The sequence below is a fragment of the Mastigoproctus giganteus genome, chromosome 9, assembly GCF_048544385.1.
Source record: "Mastigoproctus giganteus isolate SK-2022 chromosome 9, ASM4854438v1, whole genome shotgun sequence".
Classification (NCBI taxonomy): Eukaryota; Metazoa; Arthropoda; class Arachnida; order Uropygi; family Thelyphonidae; genus Mastigoproctus; species Mastigoproctus giganteus.
The window spans coordinates 130531065-130555941 of NC_143583.1; the positions used below are offsets into that span (position 1 = coordinate 130531065).

The following is a 24877-nucleotide window of genomic DNA, read 5'->3' on the forward strand; positions in this document are numbered from 1 at the left end:
TGATTTATGCCACTGTCGCTCTCCGGTTGGCTGAAACAATGAGAAAAAGACTTCGACGACCACGTTCATCCACCACCTTTCTCCGCCCACAGCGCTGTCCACGATGAGATGTCATTCCGGAAATGGTGTATTCCCGATACACTCTTGATACTGTCGAACGTAGGTAGTGCAATTTCTGTACGACCTCCGCGATAGAGTGACCTATGCATCGGACACCCTCTTTCAAAGTCGGTTAACTCACGGCGTTTATCCATACTGACATCGAATTACAGTTTACGTGAATACAGTGTACTTATATACCTGACAAGAGGTGGGTTCGTCCACTAGCGAGAGGTGAATTCTGTCCTTTCAGTGTACAGTAATGCTAGGAGCACAGTGAATAAAATTTATGAATTGTACAACGTGTACAGAAAGGACAAGAGTGGGGGAGGGGTTAACACTTTAATTCGCTTTTGTAGTTTCTGTTCGTTGCACTGCAATTTTTTTATGATACAGGCTGTTGCTGTTGTTGTTTTTGGGTTTTAGGCGCATCAGACTTAGGCCTTATTGCGCCGTATATAATGTCTGTAAATTGCTTGTGTTCTATGGTCGACTTGCTGTTTGCTGGACGAAAAAACCCGAATTTCCGGAAGGAAAAACAATGCTATCCTCGTCTGATTCCGACTAACTCAGCCCCTTTGTGAAATAGGCCCAAAAAAACTCCTCGCATCATTGATAGGATTCGAACTCAAATCTTTTCCACCCGGTGTGGAGAGGACGACGATTATTCCAACTGTGTTACCCATGAGGGCGTGTGGCACATGAAGACGTTTATTGATGCTCAGAATTCTGCTCTCTCAAAGTTCTGACAATTTCAAAGTTTTTAAAATATAATTTAAAGATAGCTTTTAAGGAGATCTCACGATGATATAGTCTGCTATTAGATGCCGAAAACGTTCGTGTGGATTTTTAGGATGAAATTAAAACACGTAAACACGTTTGTTAATGCAAGCAGTGCGTTATATTTCAGGCGCGTTAGATATTTATTTCCTAAATTGATTTCATTCCTTCAAACTAGACTTCACTTTTTTTTTTGAAATTACCGCTTGGAAGACTTTGGAATTGTCTTTAGAATTTTGAATTGGATAGGGGCGTTCCATGTAGATGTGTTTTCTACAGTATTTGCATTGGTGCTTGCTATAGTCGTATGTGATATGGTATTTTCTGATTTTGTATCCTCCTCCTCTGTAATGTACCCAGGTAGCCTCCCTTTTCGTTTTTGTATTTATTTTTTTGGTGATAACGTAACCACACCGAGTGATCACTGAATTATGACCACCCACCTAATACCGTGTTGGGCCACCACTCGCATGGATAACAGCCGCCTTTCGCTTAGGCATTGACACACTTGTGCACACTGCTGACCCGATGACACAGCGCATTATTTTCTTGGAAAATCCCGTTTCTGTCCAGGGTAAAATAATGTAGGGTAGCATGGTCTTCTAAGAGCTGCCTGTAAAAAAAAAAAAAAAAAAAAAATATATATATATATATTATATTAGGGTCACCCTTTAATTTCGTACATATACTCTTATTTGTGTCTGTAAATTGCGCGTGTTCTCTGATCGATTTGCCTGTTTTACTGGACGGAAAAAACCCAGTTTATGGGGGGGGGAACCTTTCTATCGTTACCTGAGATCGACTGAATTAGCAATGGAGTAAAAAAAGCCCATTAAAGTTACTCGCGTCATCGATGGGATTCGAGCCCGGGCCTTTCCACCCGGTGTTGGGAGGACGGTGACGATACCGCTGTGCTACCGCGCAGACAAGATCTGCCTGTAGACTTCACCAGTGAAATGTTGGTCCATACGCAGCAGGGATCCTCTTCTTTGCCAGAGAACATGGTCCATATTAAAAAATCACCGCTACCTGCCTGAATAGTGGGTACTATGCACTATGAGTCCATGGATTCGTGTTGCTTGGGCCACACACGAAGGCATCCGTCGGCGTTTTGCACCAGGTATTTTGACTCATCCGACCACCACAGTATTCTCCGACGATGACCAGTGGTAAGCAGAGGGTGTCTCTTGGGTCAACTGCTGTGGAACCCCATACGTCTGAGTGTGCGGTGCATCGTCATTTGGGATATTGTTCTTACATACCCCACCATACTGTATTGCCATGTTGACTGCCGGGGAGACCAACGCGATCACCATGAACATCCACCTTGGGCAGTCCTTTACAGTTCTGTGGGCGGGTGGTGGTTTGACCCATTCTACACCATTCTTTGTACCTTAACCACAGTGGGCCGTGAACAACCGACAAGAGACATGTCGTTTCCGATATTAGTATTAGTATTAGTATTAGTAACGGCCGCATGGTGCAAGAAAGCCTATGGCTTATGCTGCACCAGCCAAAAAAAAAAAAAAAAAAAAATCCGAACAAAACAATGATAAAAACAAAAAAATAAATAATAATAATTAATAAATAAAAAAAAATAAAATAAAAAGGAAATTAAACCTATCATCCTATGTGCTTCCCTTACCCGAAAGTACTATCCAGATGACCTTTGAATTTCCCCAAACTGTCGGCCTCTACCACCCATGAAGGCAACTTATTCCAGTAATTTATAACTCGCTGGCTAAAATAGAACTTCCTGCAATCCAATCTAAACATTTCCCCCCGTAACTTGAATTTATGTCCCCTAGTTCTAGCATCATTTATAATCTTGAAAATTTTGTCCTCATTCATTTTACTGATGCCTCTCAGAGCCTTAAACACCTCAATCAAATCTCCTCTAAGGTGTCTAGTTTCCAAACTCTGCAACCCACATATTCGAAGTCTTTCTTCATAAGGACGCCCTTTTGCCGATCTCACGAGGCGAGTTACCCTTCTTTGCACCCTTTCAAGAAGCTCGATGTCTTTCTTTAGGTGCGGTCTCCATACTTGAACACAGTATTCCAAGTGTGGTCTAACATAAGCCTTATATAATGGGATTATCACGTCCCTATCTCTACTTGCAAAAGTTCGATAGATCATCGATAGGACACCATGGGCCTTCCTTGCAACCTGTTTACAATGCTCAGAGAATTTCATGTCTGACCGTATCGTAACACCCAAGTCCCTTTCCTCCAGTACTGGCTTTAGTTGAACTCCACCAAGTGAATAAGTTTTTTTGGGATTACTGTTTCCCAGGTGTAATACCTTACACTTTGTTGGATTAAAGCACAGCTGCCATTTTTCAGACCATTCCTGAAGTCTATCTAGGTCTCTCTGAAGAAGCTCAGCTTGACAGTCATCATTAACTACTCTCCCAATTTTAACATCATCTGCAAATTTAGACATCACGCCCTCTATCCCTTCATCAATGTCGTTTATGAAAATTAAAAACAACAGTGGTCCTAATACTGATCCTTGGGGAACCCCACTTCTTACATCAACCCAATCTGAGGAATAGCCATTTATCACAACCCTCTGCCTCCTGCCCTGAAGCCATCCTTCTATCCATCTAAGGATTTTCCCAGTGATTCCAACCTGTTCCAGCTTATAAAGCAACCGCTCATGTGGGACTGAGTCAAAAGCTTTGCTGAAATCTAAATAAACAATGTCGAAATTATTCCCTAAATCCAGCTCAAGAGTGACCCTTTCGAAATAGCGAACCAGATTTGTTAAACATGATTTTCCCTTTACGAAACCATGCTGAGTATCCTTGAGAATTTCAATTCGATCCAAATGATCCTGAATTCCACCCTTGATCATTGCCTCCATGATTTTCCCTACTACTGAAGTCAGACTGACAGGTCGATAATTTCCAACTTCACTTTTAGAGCCACCCTTATGTATGGGAGATACATTTGCACTTTTCCAATCCAAGGGAATCTCCCCAGAGTCTAATGATGCTCGCATAATTAGCCTCAATGGTTCAATGCACTCGCTTGCCGCCTCTCTTAAGATTATAGGGTATATTCCATCAACTCCAGGAGCCTTACTGGTCTGTAGGCTCGAAAGTTTTTTCATTAAATAATCTTGCGAAATTTCAATATCATTAATTACATATTTTTTAACTTCGCTCCCACAATTTCCTTTTGCCACAAAAGGCTTTTCATTTGTAAATATCGATGCAAAATAACTGTTGAGTTCATCTGCAACGGCAGCTGGTGTATTTATTACTATCCCCTTTCCCTTACATAAAGGTCCGATCTGGTTTGTCCTGCTCTTCTTGGCATTTATATATGTGAAGAATTCTTTATCCCCCCTCTTTGCTCTGTTTGCTAGTGATTTCTCATAAACTGCCTTTGCCTGTCGAACCTTTTCTGTGGCTCTATTACACATCACCTTGTAGCTGTTATAGGCTTCAGTACTTTTTATTGTTCTGTAACCTTTCCATGCCACCTTTTTCTGCTCAAGTAATGCGGCAACTTCACTAGTCATCCAACTTGGAACCCTCCTCGTGGAGTATTTTTTTAATGGTATATACGCATTCAAGGCATCTGTGATTAATGTTTTAAAAGCGTACCACAGTTCAATTGTATTCATTCTCTGCGCGATATCTACCCAGTTAATAGAGGCCATGTAGTACCTTAAGGCATCGTAATTTCCTTTTCTGAAATTAAAACCCATTCCTTTGCCTTTTACTTCTGCTACCTCTCTCGTCATCATCCACCGTAGAACTCCGTGAACACTTCCTGCTACTGGTTCCTCTACTGTCAGCCCTGTTATGTCATCTGATTCATGTGTGATATGAAAGCACCCGACGCACGAGCTTCCATAGTCATGCTCTTTAAAAACTCTGTGATATCTACTACATCCCACAACTGCTACTTTACCACTTTGACGTGCACTGCCAGATGTAAATTATCACTTCTATAGCGTAGGAAGCTGTTTGCCTTTTTATACTGCGAGCTATACGTCATAGTCCATTGCGGATAGGTTCGTCATAATCCAGTGACCACCGAATGTATATATGCAAAATCTTGACATGAAGGTATTCGTGATGTTAGTACAGGAATAACTCGTATAGCGCGGTTAATTCGTGCCAAAAAAATACCGCGCTATGCGAAACCGCGCTGATCGAGGTATTATTAGTATGTATTTTAATGTAATGCGTTCCGACAATTTGATTATATGAGTCGAGTTGAAAAAATATACAGGTGTTTGTTTACTATAAATTGATGAACACGAAGTTCTTGCAAAAAAAAAGAAACTAAAATGATAAAAATGAAAAATACTAGTAAGTACAGCAGAAATTATTTTTATTACAGTATGTACATACCAAAAGAATATAAGTGAAGTATGTACTGCATTTTTATTTTGAAAGATAACTGATCAGCTTAGTTTGCGCAGTTTTTTTCTTCTTTTTATCTGCATACATCTCTTTATAACATCGAATGTCATTTTGCAACGTCTGCCTTACTTCGTTCGATGTTTGGATCTAGAAGAACACTAAGCGCCATTACATTTCTTCTTTCCACTCATATTTGCGTATAAAGGTGCAACGTTTTTAAAAAATAATCTTGAATAAAAATACACAGCGAAAAATATTTGTACAGCTTACGCACAATCAACGACTTCACCTCTCGGAATCTAGAGTGTTTACTAATGTATGAATGCTAGCAGAGTCCGTATATAATGGGAGTTTCGACAACAATCAGAGCCTTGAATCCATAACGCATTGACCTACGTGCTGGCATTATAATACATACATATCAAATGTATTGGTGCGTATCGCAGATTTTTTCTTTTTTCAATTTGTAAACCGCGCTATAGCGAAACCCGCGCTGTTCGAAGCCGCGCTATGCGAGGTATTCCTGTAATCAACTGTTGCAAAGATACAGGAAAACATTCCCAATACTGATTTCTCAGTCTAATAGGTGGTACCAGCCACCTATCAGATATGTTATTCTTTTTGTTAGCGATAGCGAGATTGACCAGTTACTCGTGTAATGCTGCTACTGGCCGATAATGCGCCTTGTGGAATGGGTAAAGCTCAGAACCTTTCCCTGTAATGCAGGCACGAAGTTTTGCGGCGTGTAAAACTTCTTGCCTGCACCACAACGATAAAAATTAAATAGCAATAAATTAATTCAACAAGATCGTGTTATTACCACTATTCAAATACCTGCGACAATGCATGGGTGCAATCTCAGTCCACAGTTTCGTAACGGCGTTGAAAGAGCGACAGTTGTTGAAGTATTCCATACCGTCAAATCCACCGATAATATAAATGTTGAAACCAATCACGGCACACTTGTGATAAGCACGTGGTCCACCTGGATCCACCTCTTTTACCTAAATTATGAGAATGGTGGATAATTTTAGCATTTTGGCTAGGTATACATATATTTTAATTCCAAGCTAAGACGTGTCGAAGTGCAACAGAAAGTAATAAAAAAATCTAGCGCATAACAGAAGATGAGACCACATCTTTCTTTCACCTATTGTGATGCCATCACGATATCTTCAGTTACCTCTTAAGTGGTCAGCTTCTTAATTAAAAAAACACGAGTTGATGCTTGTTCGACCAGTACTTAGTGGGATTTGTCCAGAACCAATCTTTCTTTTTATGAATCGGATAATGAAGAAGAAGAATATCATAACGTTGGTTTGAGACCAGGCGATGTGAAATGAGGCTGTCACTCTCAGGTTGTGTTTATACAGTCAAACGTAAAAAGTGTACATGTATTGTATATTGTTCTTCGTTCCGACTTCAGCCTGGCCCTACTTTGCGACACTGGAAATTTCGGCTGTTTTTTGTTTAAGTAAGAAACCATTAGGATCTAAAATATATGTATAGATTTATTCCAAATTTATTGAAAGTTAATTTTCAAATCTCATTACAGTCACCACTTTAACGTATCATAAGAGACGATAAAAGAAGTAGGAATAATGACATTACAATATGTATGATAAACGGCCAAATTAATTCCAAGATATAGGAGTATATACACTGTCCTACCTAAAGTAATCGGATACCCTTCCAGTAGTGAATGTGCCAACGAGATGTATGCAGAGCAAGAATAGGTTTAAAAATATGCAAGCAATAAGCAGAAATACGTATTACATAAAAGCAGACCCAGTCACAGCAAGGTGCTCACGGAGTTTCCAAGAGGCTTAATTGATACCATAATTGCGTGTTGTCGATAGCTGCATGTTTAAACTTCACATAGTCAACCGTAGCTGATGTCGTGAAATGATAGTAGAGGGAAGGAAATGTAGATGCAGTGGCCATTCCTTTATTTCCTTATTATTCTATATTTCATCATTATCTTTATCTATTAAACACCATCTGGTGTCCTCTTGTAGTCATACCAGGATCCCTTACTAAAGGGTCGGGCAAGTTACGCTGCCGGTATATATCCTAAGTAAAATTATATAAAGCTGTTTTCTTTACTTTTCACTTTTTACTATCTAACCCTAATTTTTTATACCTCAAGATCTATTAGAGCAATTCGAGGGAAATTGAGGTACTATTACTATACTTATCCCTACTTCCTTTCTCCTTATGTAGCAGTAGCTTTCTTTTGCATAAATATAAAGCATATAAAATTACCACAACTGAAATTGAAAATTATGGTTGGCCCTCTATTTTCTATATAATATTCTATATATTCGTTTCGAAGTTATCTGCCGGGCTAGCTGTTATCTTGCCTGTCTGCTGCTAAATTTAAATTATAACCAAATTAGCCTTTATGTTTAAGTTTATTAATTGTACTTAGGTAAACAGGCAGATAGCAATCAGAAACAGATAGCTCTGTTAATTATTGGTGGGATATATTGAAAGGGATTAGCCCTAGAAAAAGTTCCTTTCAATGTATCTGTATATCAATAATTAGCTACATAATAATTATTGTATTATATATTTATATATTATTACTAATTATATGTTTATTTCCAGGGTATGGCATTGTAGACTTACACAGGCTATCTTAGTCTTTATAAGTTATTTTAGCTTTATGGCCCGCTGTATACTGTTATGTTTATATACATATTCAGTATCTATATAGTACATATTATACTTTTACTATAATAACTAAATTACAGACTGATGTAATGTTCAATCTACTATTGATGGCATTAATCTGATCTGACATAACTTTTACATTTATTCCAAATTTTTATATATATATGTACTTATAACTTATTTATACATTATTACTTTTTAAAATTATGGTACTACTTGGGAGCATCAGGTTTGTAATGACCCAAACCAACCCGCTAGTTATATATAAATCTAGCCCTGGTATAGATAGCTTTATATATATAAATATATAACATAGATACATATAAAAACAACAAAATCAATGTAAATTTAAAGAAGATTAGAGCCTTTTAGAGAAAGTTGGAGAATTAGAGAATACTGGAGAAATTGGAGAAAATTAGTGAAAGTTAGTGAAAATTAACATTCTCCCTCATGGCCATACATCAGCTACTTCCTCAGGAGCTTTGAGCAGGCATATAGCCATATTATGTCTACTATATATATATATATATATATATATATATATATATATATATATATATATATATATATATATATATATATATATATATATATATATTATTCTTTTGTATTATAATTCTTTTGTATTATCATTCTATTGTTTCTTAATCTGTTTTTTGTGCATCGTTAATGCCATTGTTATTGCCCTGTTGGCCAATTGAACATTATACGTGCCAGTGTATATACGTTTACAATAGTTCGATTTTCTTAAGTACTGGTGTTTTCTACATATAGGTATTGGCGTTAATACAATACTGGTTGTATTAACGCCAATACCTATATGTAGAAAACACCAGTACTTAAGAAAATCGAACTATTGTAAACGTATATATATATATATATATATATATATAATTGATTATTTCGATTTTTGAAATTACTAGCTCACAGCTTACTATTAGCCTACAATTACTAACTCACACGGTTTGTAGACCAGATAACAATCGTCTGAAACTGTGATCGTTTCATACCTGCCCACGCACTTCCAAAAATACAGGCACATCTGCAACTTGGAATTGATCTGGACTACCGATAACAAATGCCATCGTATTTTCCTAGCGTTGACAACATCTGTACAACTGGAATAATGCGTGCTAAATTAAGTGGTATGTACTCTGCCAGATTACCTAATGATGAAATCACTATTCACATCGCGTTGCGCAGTAATTATATAACTGCAACATCAATTGTATTTCATCTGTTTGTGGGATCAAAATTATTCTTGTTTTGGATTTTGATTTTCCTTCCCTGCCATATCTTTTTCAATGGTAATGTGCAACGATTTGTTCTCTTTGTGATTTTCCTTTTTTGTATAACTAAATATTCAAATTTGTTAACTAAACGTTCTTGGCTTTTATCTTTCTGTTTTGATCCTGGCCATAGACAGTGCCATACTGCTTTTAACTTCCAATTCTGTGTATCATTAATCACATTTATCATATTTTAACTAAATGCCCATGTTGCCCATGTTGCATGATGCGTAATATTGTTTCTAGAACTGTGTATTATGTGTATTCTGTTTAGTAACGATAAAGATAATTTATTTATAACAGAATTGTCGATACCTGAAGAAAGCAAAGCAAGTGAACTGATCGACGCCCTTGGAAACCCCCCTGACTTTATGTTTTTAAGGACTTTTCCGTTTTGTTGTTGTCATAATGATGTCGACGACATAAAACTTGTTTCAGCTGTTCGTTCATCTATCGACTTTGTGAATTATGCCGCTCAATTGCTGTTTGGTCGTTAGCAAACAGTTTAGAGTTAAATATTGCTAAATGTAAAACTATGACGTATGCTCACCCTAACAGGAGAAATATTTATAACTTTATTATAAATTTAATTTCTAAACATACAGTGTTAGAGATCCTATTCACCTCTAATTATTGCTTCTTTCAGTGCTCACGTTACCCAAATTTTCAGATCGGTCCACAAAATTCTACCGTTACCTGTACGTTACTCTGGTTTTTTCTATACTGGAATATTTGTTTGCTGCCAAAGCTTTCAACATCGCATCAAGAGAATGAAAATTTATGGGAGAACTTATTGTCACATTTGATAATTATTCTTTCTTTTTAAAGAAAATCATTACCAGGAGGAAACTAAGTGTTACCAGTATACCTTCAGTCCTTACAGGATACGATTTATACGTTTCTGAACTTAAGAAACTACTCGATTTGGCGATCCTAACTGTTTTCCCTATTATTTTAACGATTGTGTATTACGATTTCCAGAAACTTTAAACGTGCAGGAGAATGCTTCATTTTCCTTCTGCGAAAAAATTTGGGACAGAGGGAGAATACATTTTTGAGAAAATCGAATCCAAATTACTTGGAACAGACAGAAAAAACGTAGGTCTAATCCTCGAGCCTTTTGATACAGCTATTACACATCCATTTGAAAAACTGGATCACCTATTGTTGTGGCATAGTTTCGATTTGATCGCTCACATACAAAACTTTATTTCAGTAATCACTGGGGAGACTGCGACTTGCTTTTAATTTTATGAGGTCATTCCGCATTTTTCAGCCAGGAAGTAGTAATCTATATATAATCGCTTTACTGCTTGTTATTGAAGAAATATAACTTTAGTTACATAAGCAAATGCCCGTTTAGCCAAATAGGCCAGGCGTTTAACAGAGTAGAACATGACGAGAAGATATATTAAAATTAAATTAAGAGGAAATAGTTAAACGTATCTGGATGTCTATCTTTTCATTTCTCTTACCATTACCCATCTATCGGCTCTTGTGTCATACGACTCAATAACGTTAGTAGGGCTACCTCCACTCCAGCCACCAACTGCAAACATGATTTCTTGCGGTATCCTTGGAAGGGCTAACGGCGGAGTAGCGATTTCCCCCTTTTGCTCGGTAATCGTCTCTAAGTCATAAAAGAACTTGAGCGTATCTGTAATTATTGGTTGACACATTGGACTTTTAGATACCAACGGATGTTGCTTAATTTTCTCCATAAAATAATCTGTTTCTATCAAACCTAATCGAATGCAACGCATTAAGTCAGCGATATACTCCCTCCGATTATGTGAATCGTATTCAATCCAGCGGATTACAGCTTCCCAAGCAATCTCCTCCTTGGCAATATTCAAGTCCTCAGAACCAAAGATAGGCATAACATCTTTCAAATTTAGCTCCATAAGTTCTTCACTTTTCTCGGCCACCTCTACAAAATTAGTCATCAAATAACTGAAAAATAAAACGAATCGCTTTACTAAGACAGATAATTAATTATTGAGAAAAAAAAAAAAAAAAAAAAAACTGAACAAGTACAATATTTGAGTATATTTTTAAGTTTTGAAAAATATACTCAAATATTGTATTGAAAGAGAGGCCATATTAATATCGTTTATAAATGGCTTGCACATTTTCCAGTTACGCGAATAACTGACCTCAGTTTAAGATTTTTTTTAGTGTTCCAACGGAGCGAAAATAATTTAAAGGTGAACTGTACAGATTGCAATTTGCAAAAAAAAAAAAAAAGCCTAGTAAACATGGGTCCTTACGTGAATCGTTTTCGAGATATTGCACATTTCTAGTTGGGATCCACCACTGACAAGGTGAACTGTACAGAGTTGGGATGCACCGCTGACTTGTTTGCTTAGGTTATGTTATGCTCATTCTCTCCCTTCACCCCTCTCTCAATGCTCTGAGACGTAGCAGGCATAGCAGTACTTGTCAAAGGAAAGTCAACATGGAAAGAGGTTACAACAACGAAGAGTATGCGGACATGCACTTCATGTATGGAAAAGCAAACGGTAGTGCACTCGAGGCTGCACGTTTGTACCTAGAAGCATTTCCCCGCCAAAGGCAGCCCAACAGGCGCACTTTCATCAGGGTACATCAACGCATTAGAGAACATGGGTGTTTCGCACATGGAGTACGAGCAGGTAGGCCAAGAAGCATAACACCTGATGTTGAGGAAAGGGTGTTAGAAAGAAGAACAAAACAAAAACAAACTATTATTTTTAGGCCACCCGAATAATAAAATTCATCTGCCGTGCTGTGTATCTTTTGTCTGTTAAATGCGTGTGTTCTATTGTCGATTTGTCTGTTTTTCTGGACGAAAAACCTCAGTTTCTGGGGGAAAAACCTTGCTATCTACGCCTGAGACCGACTAACTCAGCCACGGAGTGAAAAAGTCATTTAAAGTTCCCCGCGTCATCGACGGGATTCGAACCCGGGCCTTTTCCACTCGGTGTGGGGAGGACGGTGACGATACCACTGTGCTACCACGCGCAGACTGTTAGAATTATTATGCAGAATTGTTATGCAGCAGCTAGGGCTCGCATTGGAGCTACAGCATAATAAAGAAGTTGAGCACTACTGCATACCTAACAATAAGAAAAGTAACGACAAGCCAACACTAATTGTGAAATTCTCAAATCATGTGGTAAAGGAAAAATGGATGAGAAAGGCAAAGGAGATCCGACTGATAGCAAATGATGTATTTCAGAACAGCAGCAAAATCCCAATCTACATAAATAACCACTTAACAACTCACCTCAAGCAATTGTTTTGGGAAACGAAGCAATTAGCAAAAACTCACAGTTACAAATTTATATGGTTAAAACATGGAAGGATTTATGTGATGAAGAATGAATCTTCAAGAGCTTTAAGAATATGCAGTGCTAAAGATCTGCAATATATAAAATAGACTCTTCTATTGTGAACAATTCAAAATTCTTGAAATCTAGACCTAAGTTAGATTTAAGACATCAGTTATGCTTTTTGAGGAATCAAATATTTTCAATTCACCTTTACATTTCTTAAATAATCCAGAAATTCAAGCTCTTATAAAAGATAAAAACAGTTCTTTCTGTTAGCTCTAAATATCAGGTCATTAAGAAAAAATTGGTTTAACTTCTTGAAATATATAAATACAATCAAAGAATATATTTCATGTATAGTTTTAACTGAGGTTAACATAAAGAGTGATGAAATGGCATATTATAACATAAAAGGTATAAATTGAGAGAGTCGAGGAGGGGTGGAGGAATTATAATATACTATAGAACATGCTTTAGGGCAATACAAGTTTACCACTTGACTCAATCTTGTGAAAACTGCTGTGTCAAATTATTAGGGGAGGATCCACAAAATACATTCATGATGTGTGCCGTTTATAGGCCACTATCAGATTCTATTAACAGCTTCCTAATAGAATTAGATAACACAATTCTGCAATGGGATGACATGAGGCTGATAGGACCATACTAGCAGGAGACTTCAATATTAACTTACTAATAGAAGAAACAGATAATGTGATACTCAGATACTCTACAATCTTAAACAATTATGGATTTGAACATACCTTATTTGGAATAACTAAGCAACAAAGGATGGAGGGGGATAGAACTGTAAGCTCTTGCTTAGATCACCGTATAACAAATATAAAGTTGATGTATACTACTTCCTACATACTATTAAATCAATTTTCAGACCACAGAACATGCATACTAATAGTAGATATATATTAAAAACAACATCCATGTGAAGATATAAAATTAACGCATGATACGAAGAATAGTTATTTAGCAACAGGCAAACTGAAACAACATAGAAAACATGTTAATACAACAGCAAGCATCTTACACAGCAAATGTTAATGTTTTTTTTCAAATAAGATAATACAATTGATAAACAATTCAGGATTTAATACTAAGAGTAAAGAAAATCACTCAGCTTACAACATAAATTCTAGGAGAAGCAAGATTAAGCTAAAGAAACCTTGGATGACAAATGAAATGGAAGAATTAATGGTACAAAGAGATAAATACTTCAGGCAATATAGAAATTGTCCATCAGATAGAGTACTATCACAATTATAAAACACTCAGAAATAAATTGACAGGCACGATTAGAAAACAAAAAAACACATACTACAACCAACTCTTTATAGATAAGCAGATAATACAAAAGGATAAATGGGACATTATAAATAACCTATTAAGTACAAGGAAGAAAAAATCAAGGGGAAAACAAATTAAAACACTGTTAGAACAGATTTCTGGTACAAACACACAATACAGGGTGATTCACTACCAGTGCGACAAACTTGCAGGAGGTGTAGGGGGCACAAAGACGAATCGGAATCACAAAGCATTGCAGGGTCCGAAATGCCTTCGTCATGCGGGAGGTCGCGTGAACAAAGAAGCAAAGAAAAAGAGCAGTAACAGCAACTCGTTAGTGTAACAAAAATCATTTTAATGACAAGTTTTACATTGGCAAAAAGCCATGCTACAGAAGGTGTTCGAAAGTTCGACCAGAAGCAGTCACACAGGCTTCAGAGCGCCGCCGCATGGAATCCCTAACGTTCTGGACGATTCCTGGCGTGTCTCGAATCTCCCCGGCAGCTACAGAGATGCGAGCGACGAGGTCTTCAACTGAATCAACGGGGGTCTCGTACACCAATGTCTTCATTTGACCCCAGCAGAAGAAGTCCAGGCATGATAGGTCCGGCGATCTAGCAGGCCAATGAACCGGACCACCACGACCTATCTAATGCTGTCCAAATGTAACGTTTAAGTGTTGGCGGCCGTCATTGGTGTAATGTGGGGGAGCCCCATCATGCTGGAACCACATTGAGCGGCGCAAACGACTGAGGAACATGTGCTTCTTCAATAAGTTCGGGCAGGACTTACTGTAGAAAGATCAAGTATGCCCTACCGTCCAGACGAGGGGGGCAGAAGATACGGTCCAGTGAGGTGGTCTCCAACAATGCCGGCCCAAACATTGACAGAGAAACGGCGTTGAGTTGCATGTGTTCGCGTACCATGGGGGGTTCTCCAAAAGCCCACAAATGGGCGTTATGTTGATTTGAAGGTTCCCTCTCTTGTGAAACTTGCCTCATCCGTTAACAATACGGACGCAGCAAATGCGCTGTCTGCCGCACCCTGTTGAAGAAACCAAGTAGCAAAAGTCCTCCGGAGTGGATAATCCGCAGGCTCCAATGATTGGACGCGTTGTATATGGTATGAATCCATTTGGTTTGTTGACAGTATCCTCCATACAGTGGATTGGGAAATACCCAATCATTGGCCAATCGCTCGAGTACTCGTACTCGGATTGCCTTCTGCAAGACGTAGGACATTCTCCTCATTGTCTGGCGTCCTCGTCGTTCGCTCTCTATTCATGGTACCTCTCGTGAAACAATCAGTCTCACGTAATCTTCTGTGCACACGTGCGAAAATCGTATGATGAGGAGCACGCCTGTGTGGGAAACGTTCCTGGTACAAGCGCAGAGCGGCGCGCCCGTTACAGTCCGCAGCTCCATACGCGAGGTGCATGTCGGCCAGTTCAACGTTTGAATACTCGTCCATCCTACTGCCTCGGGACCGGTTTGCAAATGCTGACTTCCAGCGGGATCGCTGTTCACGCGACCTCCCGTTCAACGTCCTCTACCGCATGACGAAGGCATTTCGGACTCTACACTGCTATGTGATTCCGATTCGTCTTTGTGCTCCCTACACCTCCTGCAAGTTTGTCGCACTGATAGTGAATCACCCTGTATAAGGCTGCAAATGGATTTGCCAAAGCTGTATTAGATCTCAACAGATACTGCATACATTACTGCCCAAGATTCCTTTACTCAACAAGGTAGTCTTCCTCAGATTGTGAACTCTTGTGTAGTATTAACTCCACAGTTGTTGTTGTTGTTGTTGTTGTTGTTGTTTGGTTTTTAGGAGCATTAGCAACTAAGGCCATATTGCTCCGGGAATATGCGGTGGTCATTCCCTTGACCTTTCCGCATCCTCCGTATTTGGTGGTCACGGGCTCGAACTCCGATCTAATCAAGAAGCGTGTGCTACGCACTGCTGCTCCTTCCCACCTGGCTACGGAGGCGCCCATCCTCTTTGCACCAGGGTGTCCTTTTTGCACTTATAGCCCATAAGTGCGAGCCTCTTTGCATCCTCTTTGCATTTATAGCCCATAAGTGCGAGCGTGCGAAGCATGGTCATCTCTTAAGATATCATGGGCACCCTGATATCTTCTGTTTTTCCCCGGACAGAAACACGGACCTCCAAAAGATAATGCACCGTGTCATGGGGCTCACACTCTACACGAGTTGTTCGAGGAACACAGTGAAGTACCACTCATTTTGATTGGCCTCCAAATTCGCCGGACCTCAATCCAATTGAACACCTTTGGGATGTTTGGAACGGGACGTAAGGCGTATGGACACGCAACCGTCATCTATTCCGACGCTGTGGAAAGCCTTGCAGGCAGCATGTTTGCAGAGCCCTATGTTCGTCTTCAGACATCTAGTGAACTCAGTGCCTAAGCGAATAGCGGTTGTTATCCGTTTATAAAAAAATAGGAAGATCACTCATCTTGGTTTTTCCCCGTATGAATGAAATTTATTTCCTGTGTTGTGTTCTTATTCACATATTGTCTGCGCGTAGCACAGTGGTATCGTCACTGTCCTCCTCACACTAGGTGGAAAAGGCCCGGGTTCGAATCACATCAATAACGCGAGGAAATTTAATGGGCTTTTTTCGCTCCTGGGCTGAGTTCGTCGGTCTCAGGCGTATATAGCAAGGTTTTCCCCCCCAGAAACTGGGACTTTTTTTGTCCAGCAAAACAGGCAAATCGACCAGAGAACACGCTATTTACGGACAGACATAATAGATAAATGGGTATATATATAAGAAATTACAGGTGGCCCTAATATAATAGTTTGAGTTTTTTTTTTTTTTTTTTAATTCACATACTGTAGTGAATAAGGGCTACCCATTGAATCAGACCATTTGGTTATCGCACAACTGTTTTAGCAAGGCTGGCAACAGGCTTGGAAAATCATACAAATTCTGGCTGGTGCGAGCCCGTCTGAATTCATGTACAGGATGCGGCAATGCAAATTAGTAGTTTTTGTTTTGCAATATCAGTTGAACAGATTGGCATAACTTTGTCAAAAAAAAAAAAAAAAACTGTAGTTGTTGGTATTAATAATGCAGTTTTGGTTATTAAAAACTAAATTGAGTAAATATTCTGTGTTATGTTACGCAACTATCTAAAAACTATGCTGAAATTTTCTCATTAAGTGAAATTACAAGTTTTCATCAATCGTGATTTGCTGTGGAATATTTATCTTCTAATTCAGTGATATTCGAAAGACAATCACGAAAATATCTTTCCTTCTACGAATATCCCAACAGGAAAACGTCATTTGCACTGACGGCAGAGGACCGCGAAGGCCATGGAAAGTCTCCAACGTTTACGCATGTTATGTAGACTTCCATAGTAGCAAGGAAAGTGTTATCTTTTGTGCGTCCTTTTAGAAAAACACTGTTCTGGTTCTAGTCTGGTCTGATCTTCGTAACTAATTTTTTTAAAAATGTGTACAATAAATTAATATATCGTCGTTTATTCTCTATTACCGTTTGATCATCCTCGAAAAAATATGGTCCTGTGGTTCTTGACGTTGCAACCTCGCAACCTTTATTATAGTTTCATGTTATATAAATGGAAAATTAAGTTTAATGAAGTAAACTAAATTAAGTTTGTTTTTCATGGATTGTACTGCCATGTTTATTGCTTTTTCCCTAACCTCTTATTTTCTATAGGACCTCAGTATTGCTAAACGCGGTACTTTTTAGGAACCTACCCGCAGTTGGCGAAGGATTGCTGTACCCCCTTAGGCTATAAGAACGCCATGTTCAAAAAGTTGCATGAATAAGATTATTAAACTGGTTTTAATAATAACAAATCTTAATACTTTATATGCACACACTTTTTGATACGCCTTCCCGCCTCTAGCTTTTATGACAGCTCATCTTTGTGGTATGACGTAAATTGATTTCTGCAGGTACTGAAGTTTTGATTTTTAGTTCCAAATGTATGGAAGCATTTTCTGAACTTTTCGTGCAATATTTTTCTCTAACGTGCTATTGTGATTTTTCTGGGGACAAAGGAATCGTGGTACTTAACAAAACTTTGAAAATATTTGAATAAATCATTAAAGTATTAGTGCTTCTTGTCTAGCGGCACCGGGGGTTCCTCCTACAAACCATGAGGTATGCTTTGTGACGCAGTACAAACTCTGTAAATGCCAGAGATGGTGTAAGTATTTGTGTTAGTTTGCGTAAAGGTAAACTGCAGCCATTATCAACACACTGTAGGATGGAAGCCTCCTCAGCAATTCATGTTGAGGGAAATGGACCATAATCTGCCACGCTGGTCTAGTGCGGGCTGGCAGATCGACCGTATTTAGCAGTCAGGGGCTTGAACTACGGTCTACTCAATTAGCGTTTGCTACTGCACTCCCGCTCCTGACCACTCAGCTACAGAGGCCTGTTAGTTTGCGTAGTATGGCGTTAGTCTGTTGTTTCTCCGGCATTTAGCCGCCAGGGTCCCTAGTGAGACTGCGTTTCCATCCACCGCCTCGGGGAGGCAGCCGGGTACAATAGAAGAAAGACTCTGGCGGGGGCGAACCCTGGACTGCGCTTGAGCTTGCCAGGGAGGGTCCCAGTGTGAAAAAAAAAAAAAAAAAAAAAAACTCTAGAAAGGAGTGACGGTGGAAGGAGCAGACCAAGAAGGTTAGAGTGGATGATAGGAATCCACTAAGAAGTTAAAGAATATAGAGGCACCCCTGTGGAAGAAGTCCATCATCCACTCAGGTGGAGGAAGTTGTTGTTGTTGTTATTTGGTTTTTAGGAGCATTAGCAACTAAGACCATATTGCTCCGGGGATATGCGGTGGTAATTTCCTGACCTTTCTGCATCCACCGTATTTGGTGGTCACGGGCTCGAATCCCGGGCTAATCAAGAAGCGTGTGCTACGCACTGCTGTTTCTGCCCACCTGGCTACGGAGGCGCCGGGGGAGGGGAGACAGACAAGAAAAGTAAAAGATTTGTGGTGGTAGGGTCCACAAGGCGAAAAATAGGGATGGCAGGTGGTGGAAGAGAGTATGGGTAAGTTGAAAATAAATCATAGGGCTAGGATGCCCCATGTTGGGCAGGGTTCACACTGGAGACAGTGGTTCCCTATGAATTCCCCCCCCCCCACATCAGCCAGACCAGCTGCACCCGGTTATCGTTAAAGTAATATATAACCTTTATCGTATACAAAAGTGATATACAATACACCCTTCACAGCAGCAATGCCAGGGATTGGTTAAACGTTACTATAAATTGCAAAGCGTATGCAGACATCCCCGTTAGTGCTCTTAATTGGTACCGTAAAACAGTTCGCTAAGTGAATCCGAGTTAAGTGGGGATGGTGGGTTGGTTGTTGTAGGGTTTTAGGCGCATCAGAAACTTAGGCCATATTGCGTAGTATATCATATGTCTGTAAATTGCGTATGTTCCGTTGTCGATTTGCTGGACGAAAAACCTGAGTTTCCGGGATAAAAAGCCACGCTACCCTCGCCTGAGACAGACCAACTAAGCCACGTTGTGAAAATGGCTCATAAAAATTCCTCACGTCTTTCACGAAGGAAATTCAGAGCTTTTCCACCCGGTGTGAGGAGGGGGATTATACCAATTGTGCTACCCACGAGGGTTGATTTCAGTGGCTTCTGGATACGCCCCTAGTGGTTCGCGACGCGGGAGGGCAGCAGTACACGGATTTGAGTTGACCATGGTTCGACTTCACGTGACCTCTACTTCAGGTAATATTCTTATATTCAATTTTTTGAATTCTGCTGATGATCCTAAGCGGTCGTACCGCAGTATAAACAGAAAATATATTATTTTATTAAGTTCCTCCAATCATTAATATGATTACATATAGTTATTGAAAATTTATCGCAGTGGCTTAAAGCAACCTTGTTTTATTCAAATTTTTACTTACTTGTGGGCCTTTCTCTCCATTTCTGGACAGAAGTAATCGCGTGCAAATCTTCGGATTCCAATACAATTTTCGGCATTCATATTGTCTAGAATGAAGTGACAGCAGTCATTGACCATTCCAATAACATTGAACTGGTCCGCAGCAGGTAACAGTTCTGTTACATTCCAGCAGTGGACATGGGTTACTCTAGTATAGGCATATTCTATTAAAAGGCGTAACATGTCTGCGGATATACCAGGAATTGTAATTTCGTGACGCTCTTGGGAGTTTAGGGTGCTTGTGAAGAGGGCACGGAAGTAAGGACTACAAGCGGCCATGATGGATCTGTGAATCTGAAACACACCGCCATCCTTTGTTCGAAGTTGGCCATCGCATAGTTCACTTTTTTTCCTCATCTCATCCAGAGTCTCCAAGGCTTGGGAACTAAGGAACCTCTTAGGACTTTGAGGATCCATCTATTGACCATTATTAACTGTCCAAAAAGGTGCGGACAGTTTCTACAAGTGGTTAATAATTAAAACAAAAATAACCAGTTATAGTACGGTAGGCCCTTGTGGTTCTGCACAAGAGTGTAGATCTTCATTAACCACTATACAACTGTAACCCCCTGCACCCAGGCATTAAAAAACTGGTGCCCGTCCAACTTGAAAGAGGTAGAGAGTGTGTGCGTGTTAAATTCTCTACAAAGCGTAATTATCATTGTTACCGAATCATTGTTGAATTGTGTAAAGTGTTAATATATAGCTGCATTTCTGTCGGAAGCATTCTTGATTGTTGTATTATTCGATTTTGTGAAATTCGGCAAGATTACTGGTGCAAACTAATCCCATTTTTTTTTTAAGATTCCAAAAACAGATTGAAATGCAAATCTATTTTTTGATCAATAGTCGTGCAGAACGAATAGTGATTTGTTAAAAATTACGCAAGCAAATACACGAAGACTGTTCTAGTGGTTCTCTTAAATAGTGACAAAAATGTTTTTCATGTATACAAGTATGTATAGTTCTTGTATCCAAGTTCTTAAAGTAATTCATTATTCATTTTGGGGCGTGATGAATTGTAAAGTAACATAAGAGTTGAAGGGCAATCTTCCACTTGCCGGTAACATGATATACTAAGAATGAAAAGTACAACGTTATTCTGCATGAATTGGAATTAATTTATTGAACAGCTCTTGCCACTTTTTGACGTTTAGGTCCAATAAAACGCCCAACAGCCGTTCAATAAATTATTTCCAATTCACGCAGAGTAGTGTTCCACCTTTCATTCTTTATATGTAACATATGTTTTAGGATACAAAACCTGAGATGATATTAAATTCTGTGATTTGGTTGGTAAATCTTCGCAAGAAATCATGAATTGATGTTATTAACATAACTCTTTCTATGAAAAATTTTAACTAAATGAATACTAGTTATTGCTGTCGTTGTAGGGTTTTATGTTTTTATGAAGCGTGTTCATTAGCCGATTTACATGTTGTGCGGGCTGAAAAGCCCTATTTCACTCAAGCCACTCAAACGATTGATAAGTGGAGAAGCCACTATACTGTCATGTTATGTTTTAGGATTACATTTTAAGTAAATCAGTTTAAGGAAATCAGTTTTAAGTAACATTAAAAAATACTTATAAAAATACTAAACAGCAAATTTTGATGATCACCGGAAATACCTGGCAAGCTCAATGTAATACATCGTTTTAGTTGTTCACTTTATGAAATATTTTAATTATAATGAAATTATTTCATTTCATTTTATTGTATATTATTACAATAAAATGGAATTACAATAAAGGAAATTATTAAAATTAAATTACAATAAAATGTAAATGTACAAGGCAAATACGATATAAGCATGAAATAACTATATAATATCGGTATAAATACACCACAGTTAGCTCATAAAAATAAACTACAATCGTAGTGTAAAAAGCATAGATTTAATTGTATCCATATTGTGATTACCTTCACAACGAGTTGCCATGTATTGCACTACCTCGAATAAGTAAAGTTAATAGAGAAGACTATTGTTACTTATTCTCAGTGGGCACTACCACCCAGACGGCACCGTTTGAAAATTGGTATTATTATTATTATTATTATTATTATTATCAATTTATTTCTCTGTTGAAGGGACACCCTGGGACAGCCATTGGCTAGAAGGGTGAGGGTTACATTCTAAGGTGTGAAGCGGACCCATGAGCAAAAGGTTACAAAATCCATGGAACGTTCACCCTGAAAGGTTGAATACAGAATTTTGGAATGCATGAGTAATTATGATTTTATAATAGAATATTTACATTTTTGGCATCTTTGAATATCATAGAATATTTAAAATTTTGACATCATCGTAGGTTGGCATCTAGAGTACCGATAATATATAGTTTTTTGAGCCGAGTGGCTGTCACTAGTTACAGGAGACAATAGGAGTCGGCAAAGACTTGCAATCTGTTGGCTTTTTCGTTACAGAGCTTTTCCGGTTCAATTCTTAGTTGATTGAAGAGTTCTATTGTGTTTGCTGGAAAAAAGCGACTTAGGCTGTCCAGATTTTTTAAGGTGCTTTGAAGAGGATGTCTCGTTTCAGCAATTCTGGTGGCTTCTCGACGAGAGTGAAACAAGCCGTCAATACTGAGAGCGTCTAATCTTCCTGTTAGCAGTTGGGCTAATGTGAAAATGTTTCTTGTGTCGATTGTCTGTTTCCAGGGAGGAATGCTGAGATTGGAAAGTACGATGGCTCTATAGATAGTAAATGGGTGGTTCGAGATCCTGTTTAGCCATCTCAAGAGCCAGTATTCAATACTAAGGAACGCTTTCAGGTTGCTCGGTGGGGCAGAGGGCCAAATCTGTGACACATACAGTGGGATGGGAAATATACTTTTTAACAAGATCTGGGTTTCTAATGCCAGTTAACTTCTGTTTGGCAGTCCAGAGCGCTGCATATGTTTTAGTTTGATATAATAAAAGTGCTCGGAGAATGTTAGTCCCTCATCCCATGTTAGGCAAAGGTCTACGTGCGATTTAACCTTTGGAACTTCGCATCTGCTTACCAGCATAGAGATATTGTTCCTGTTATTTTTCTTTGTAATTGTCATCTGGGCGGATTTGCTTGGGTTTAAACGTAGTCCAATATAATCGAGGTAATGCTCAGTTCATTTATTGTGTTATTGGCTTGTTGATTTGTTTGCTTAACTTGTAGATTTGTTTGCTTAACTTGTAGACAAAGAATTTCAGGTCATCAGCATATGTAATAAAGTTGTCTTTATGGGATGCAAAAAATGGTTCTAGAGCTACAGCAAATAATAGTGAGGAGAGAACGCTTCCCTGTGGCACTCCCTGCGAAATGGAGTAATGGGCAATAAAATCGTCATTACGGATTGTGAGGCGTCTTTCCTTCAGAATGCTACATAAAATCTTCAGGAGCCGTTATCGAGATATTGTCAAAAGCTGCGGATATGTCTAGGAAGATAATATCGAGCTGTTCCTTATTGTTGAGAGCTTTCTGCATCCGGAAAAGGGTCTAAAGGAGATTTGTGGCGGTTGATCTTCCAGATAAGACGGAGTGTAGGTGCAGAGGACGGTGCCCGAAGCAGCGTTGGGTGAAGGCTGAGAGAAGGGTCTTCTCAAAAATTTTCAAGATGGTGCAACTTATGGCTATGGGTCTATAGTCTTTGGTGTCTTTTGGTTTCTTTATTTTGGGAATGGGCCTGACTATGTAGCTGTTCCATATACAGGGGAGAGCATCTTTTGAATGATTTGATTGAAAGTGTGATGCAACAACTCAATAATGTAAGGTTTGCTGATTTTTGCCATGAAAAGAGGGAAGTTATCAGGACCAACAGTTGCTTTATTAGGTTTGATTTGATTTGATTTGATTTTGGTTTTGATGGCGCAAAAAAAACTACGGTTATATTGCGCCGCTTTATTAGGAAGTTCATTTATGGCTTTCATGAGGTTTTCTTTGGTAATTGTGGTGGTTTTTATAGGTGTCTTTCTTAGTAAGTTTGAAACGGATTCTTCTTTTTCTACGATTCGGTGAAGGAGATCAGTTATTCTCTTCCTGTTTTCTTCTGTTGCTAATTGGTTGGGCGCGGGAGGTTGTCCAAATGCCTTCTTGGACCATTCGGTAAATACCTCGCCAGTGATGAAACCCTTTTTTCTGTTATCCCGAACGATCCTTTTTCCTTGTTTGAGCTTTGATAGTACATCTATGTAATGTGCTTGTCTTTTCAGCTTTATAAAGTGAGCACTCTCTTTTTTGTACAGAATGTTGTCATTAGGATGTCGTATCTTCAGCCACTTCCTGTAAAGTCTTTGCTTTTCACAAAAGACATAATTTTTCTGTAGATTAAACCAGTTTTTGGATTTCCCGGTTATCCTTATGACCTTCGATGCTCCTTCAGGCAATTTTTGTGAGCTTTAAGGCCAGTAGCTGGAGAGCTTCCTCTGCCGGCTTCGTGCTTAGTTCTTGCCATTTGTATTCTCGAAGTTCTTTGAGAACGATGTTTGGCTTGATGTATTTTAAAGAAAAGGTCGTTATGTGCATGCCGTTAAAATTTCCGCCGTCCCTCTGATTGCTTCCAGCAACATTGAGTGTGGTTTCTACAGCTATGGGATTGTGGTCTGACTTAAAGCGAAACAAGTTATTTGCTAATCTGATGCTGAGTGTATTGTAATAGGCAACATCTAACCGCTGATTTCCTCTAGTTGCTGGAGTAACCAGCTGTTTCAGATTTAGTTGTGCAAGAATAGAGTCAAGATTTCTTTTTGTGTCGGTATGTTTTGGAATTGGCATGTTAACATCTCCTAAAAAGATCGTATCTACAGCTGCATTGAGGTTAATGGTAAGCCATGCAAGGAGTTCATTTCTTGAATCTCTGGTGTGCTCAGGAGGCAGGTATATAAGGCAGATTTGTAATTTTATTTTCCCATTGAAAAAGGTAGTACAGGTGGCTTCAAAAAAAATTATCTGATTTGGAGAGGTGTTCCTTTGAAGACTGATATTCATCTTTATATAGGAATATGGTTCCTCCACCCCGTTTTTAATTTAAAAAATACGCCTTTTAAAGTAGGAAACAATAAACAATTTCTAACTTAGAA

The 24877-nt window shown here is 38.8% G+C and overlaps 1 protein-coding gene across 1 annotated transcript in view; it reads right to left on the reverse strand.

Annotated features, from left to right (window-relative positions):
* LOC150080732 (kelch-like protein 10) overlaps positions 1–20240 on the reverse strand; it is a 44880-nt gene extending 24640 nt beyond the window's left edge. Inside the window, exons 1-3 of the mRNA XM_090380801.1 lie at positions 19786–20240; positions 10704–11181; positions 6098–6267 (exon numbers count right to left, since the gene is read on the reverse strand). Of these exons, the coding sequence (XP_090236927.1) occupies positions 6098–6267; positions 10704–11181; positions 19786–20240 (1103 nt within the window). The remainder of the gene's footprint in view (positions 1–6097; positions 6268–10703; positions 11182–19785) is intronic.
* Positions 20241–24877: the final 4637 nt, after the last annotated feature.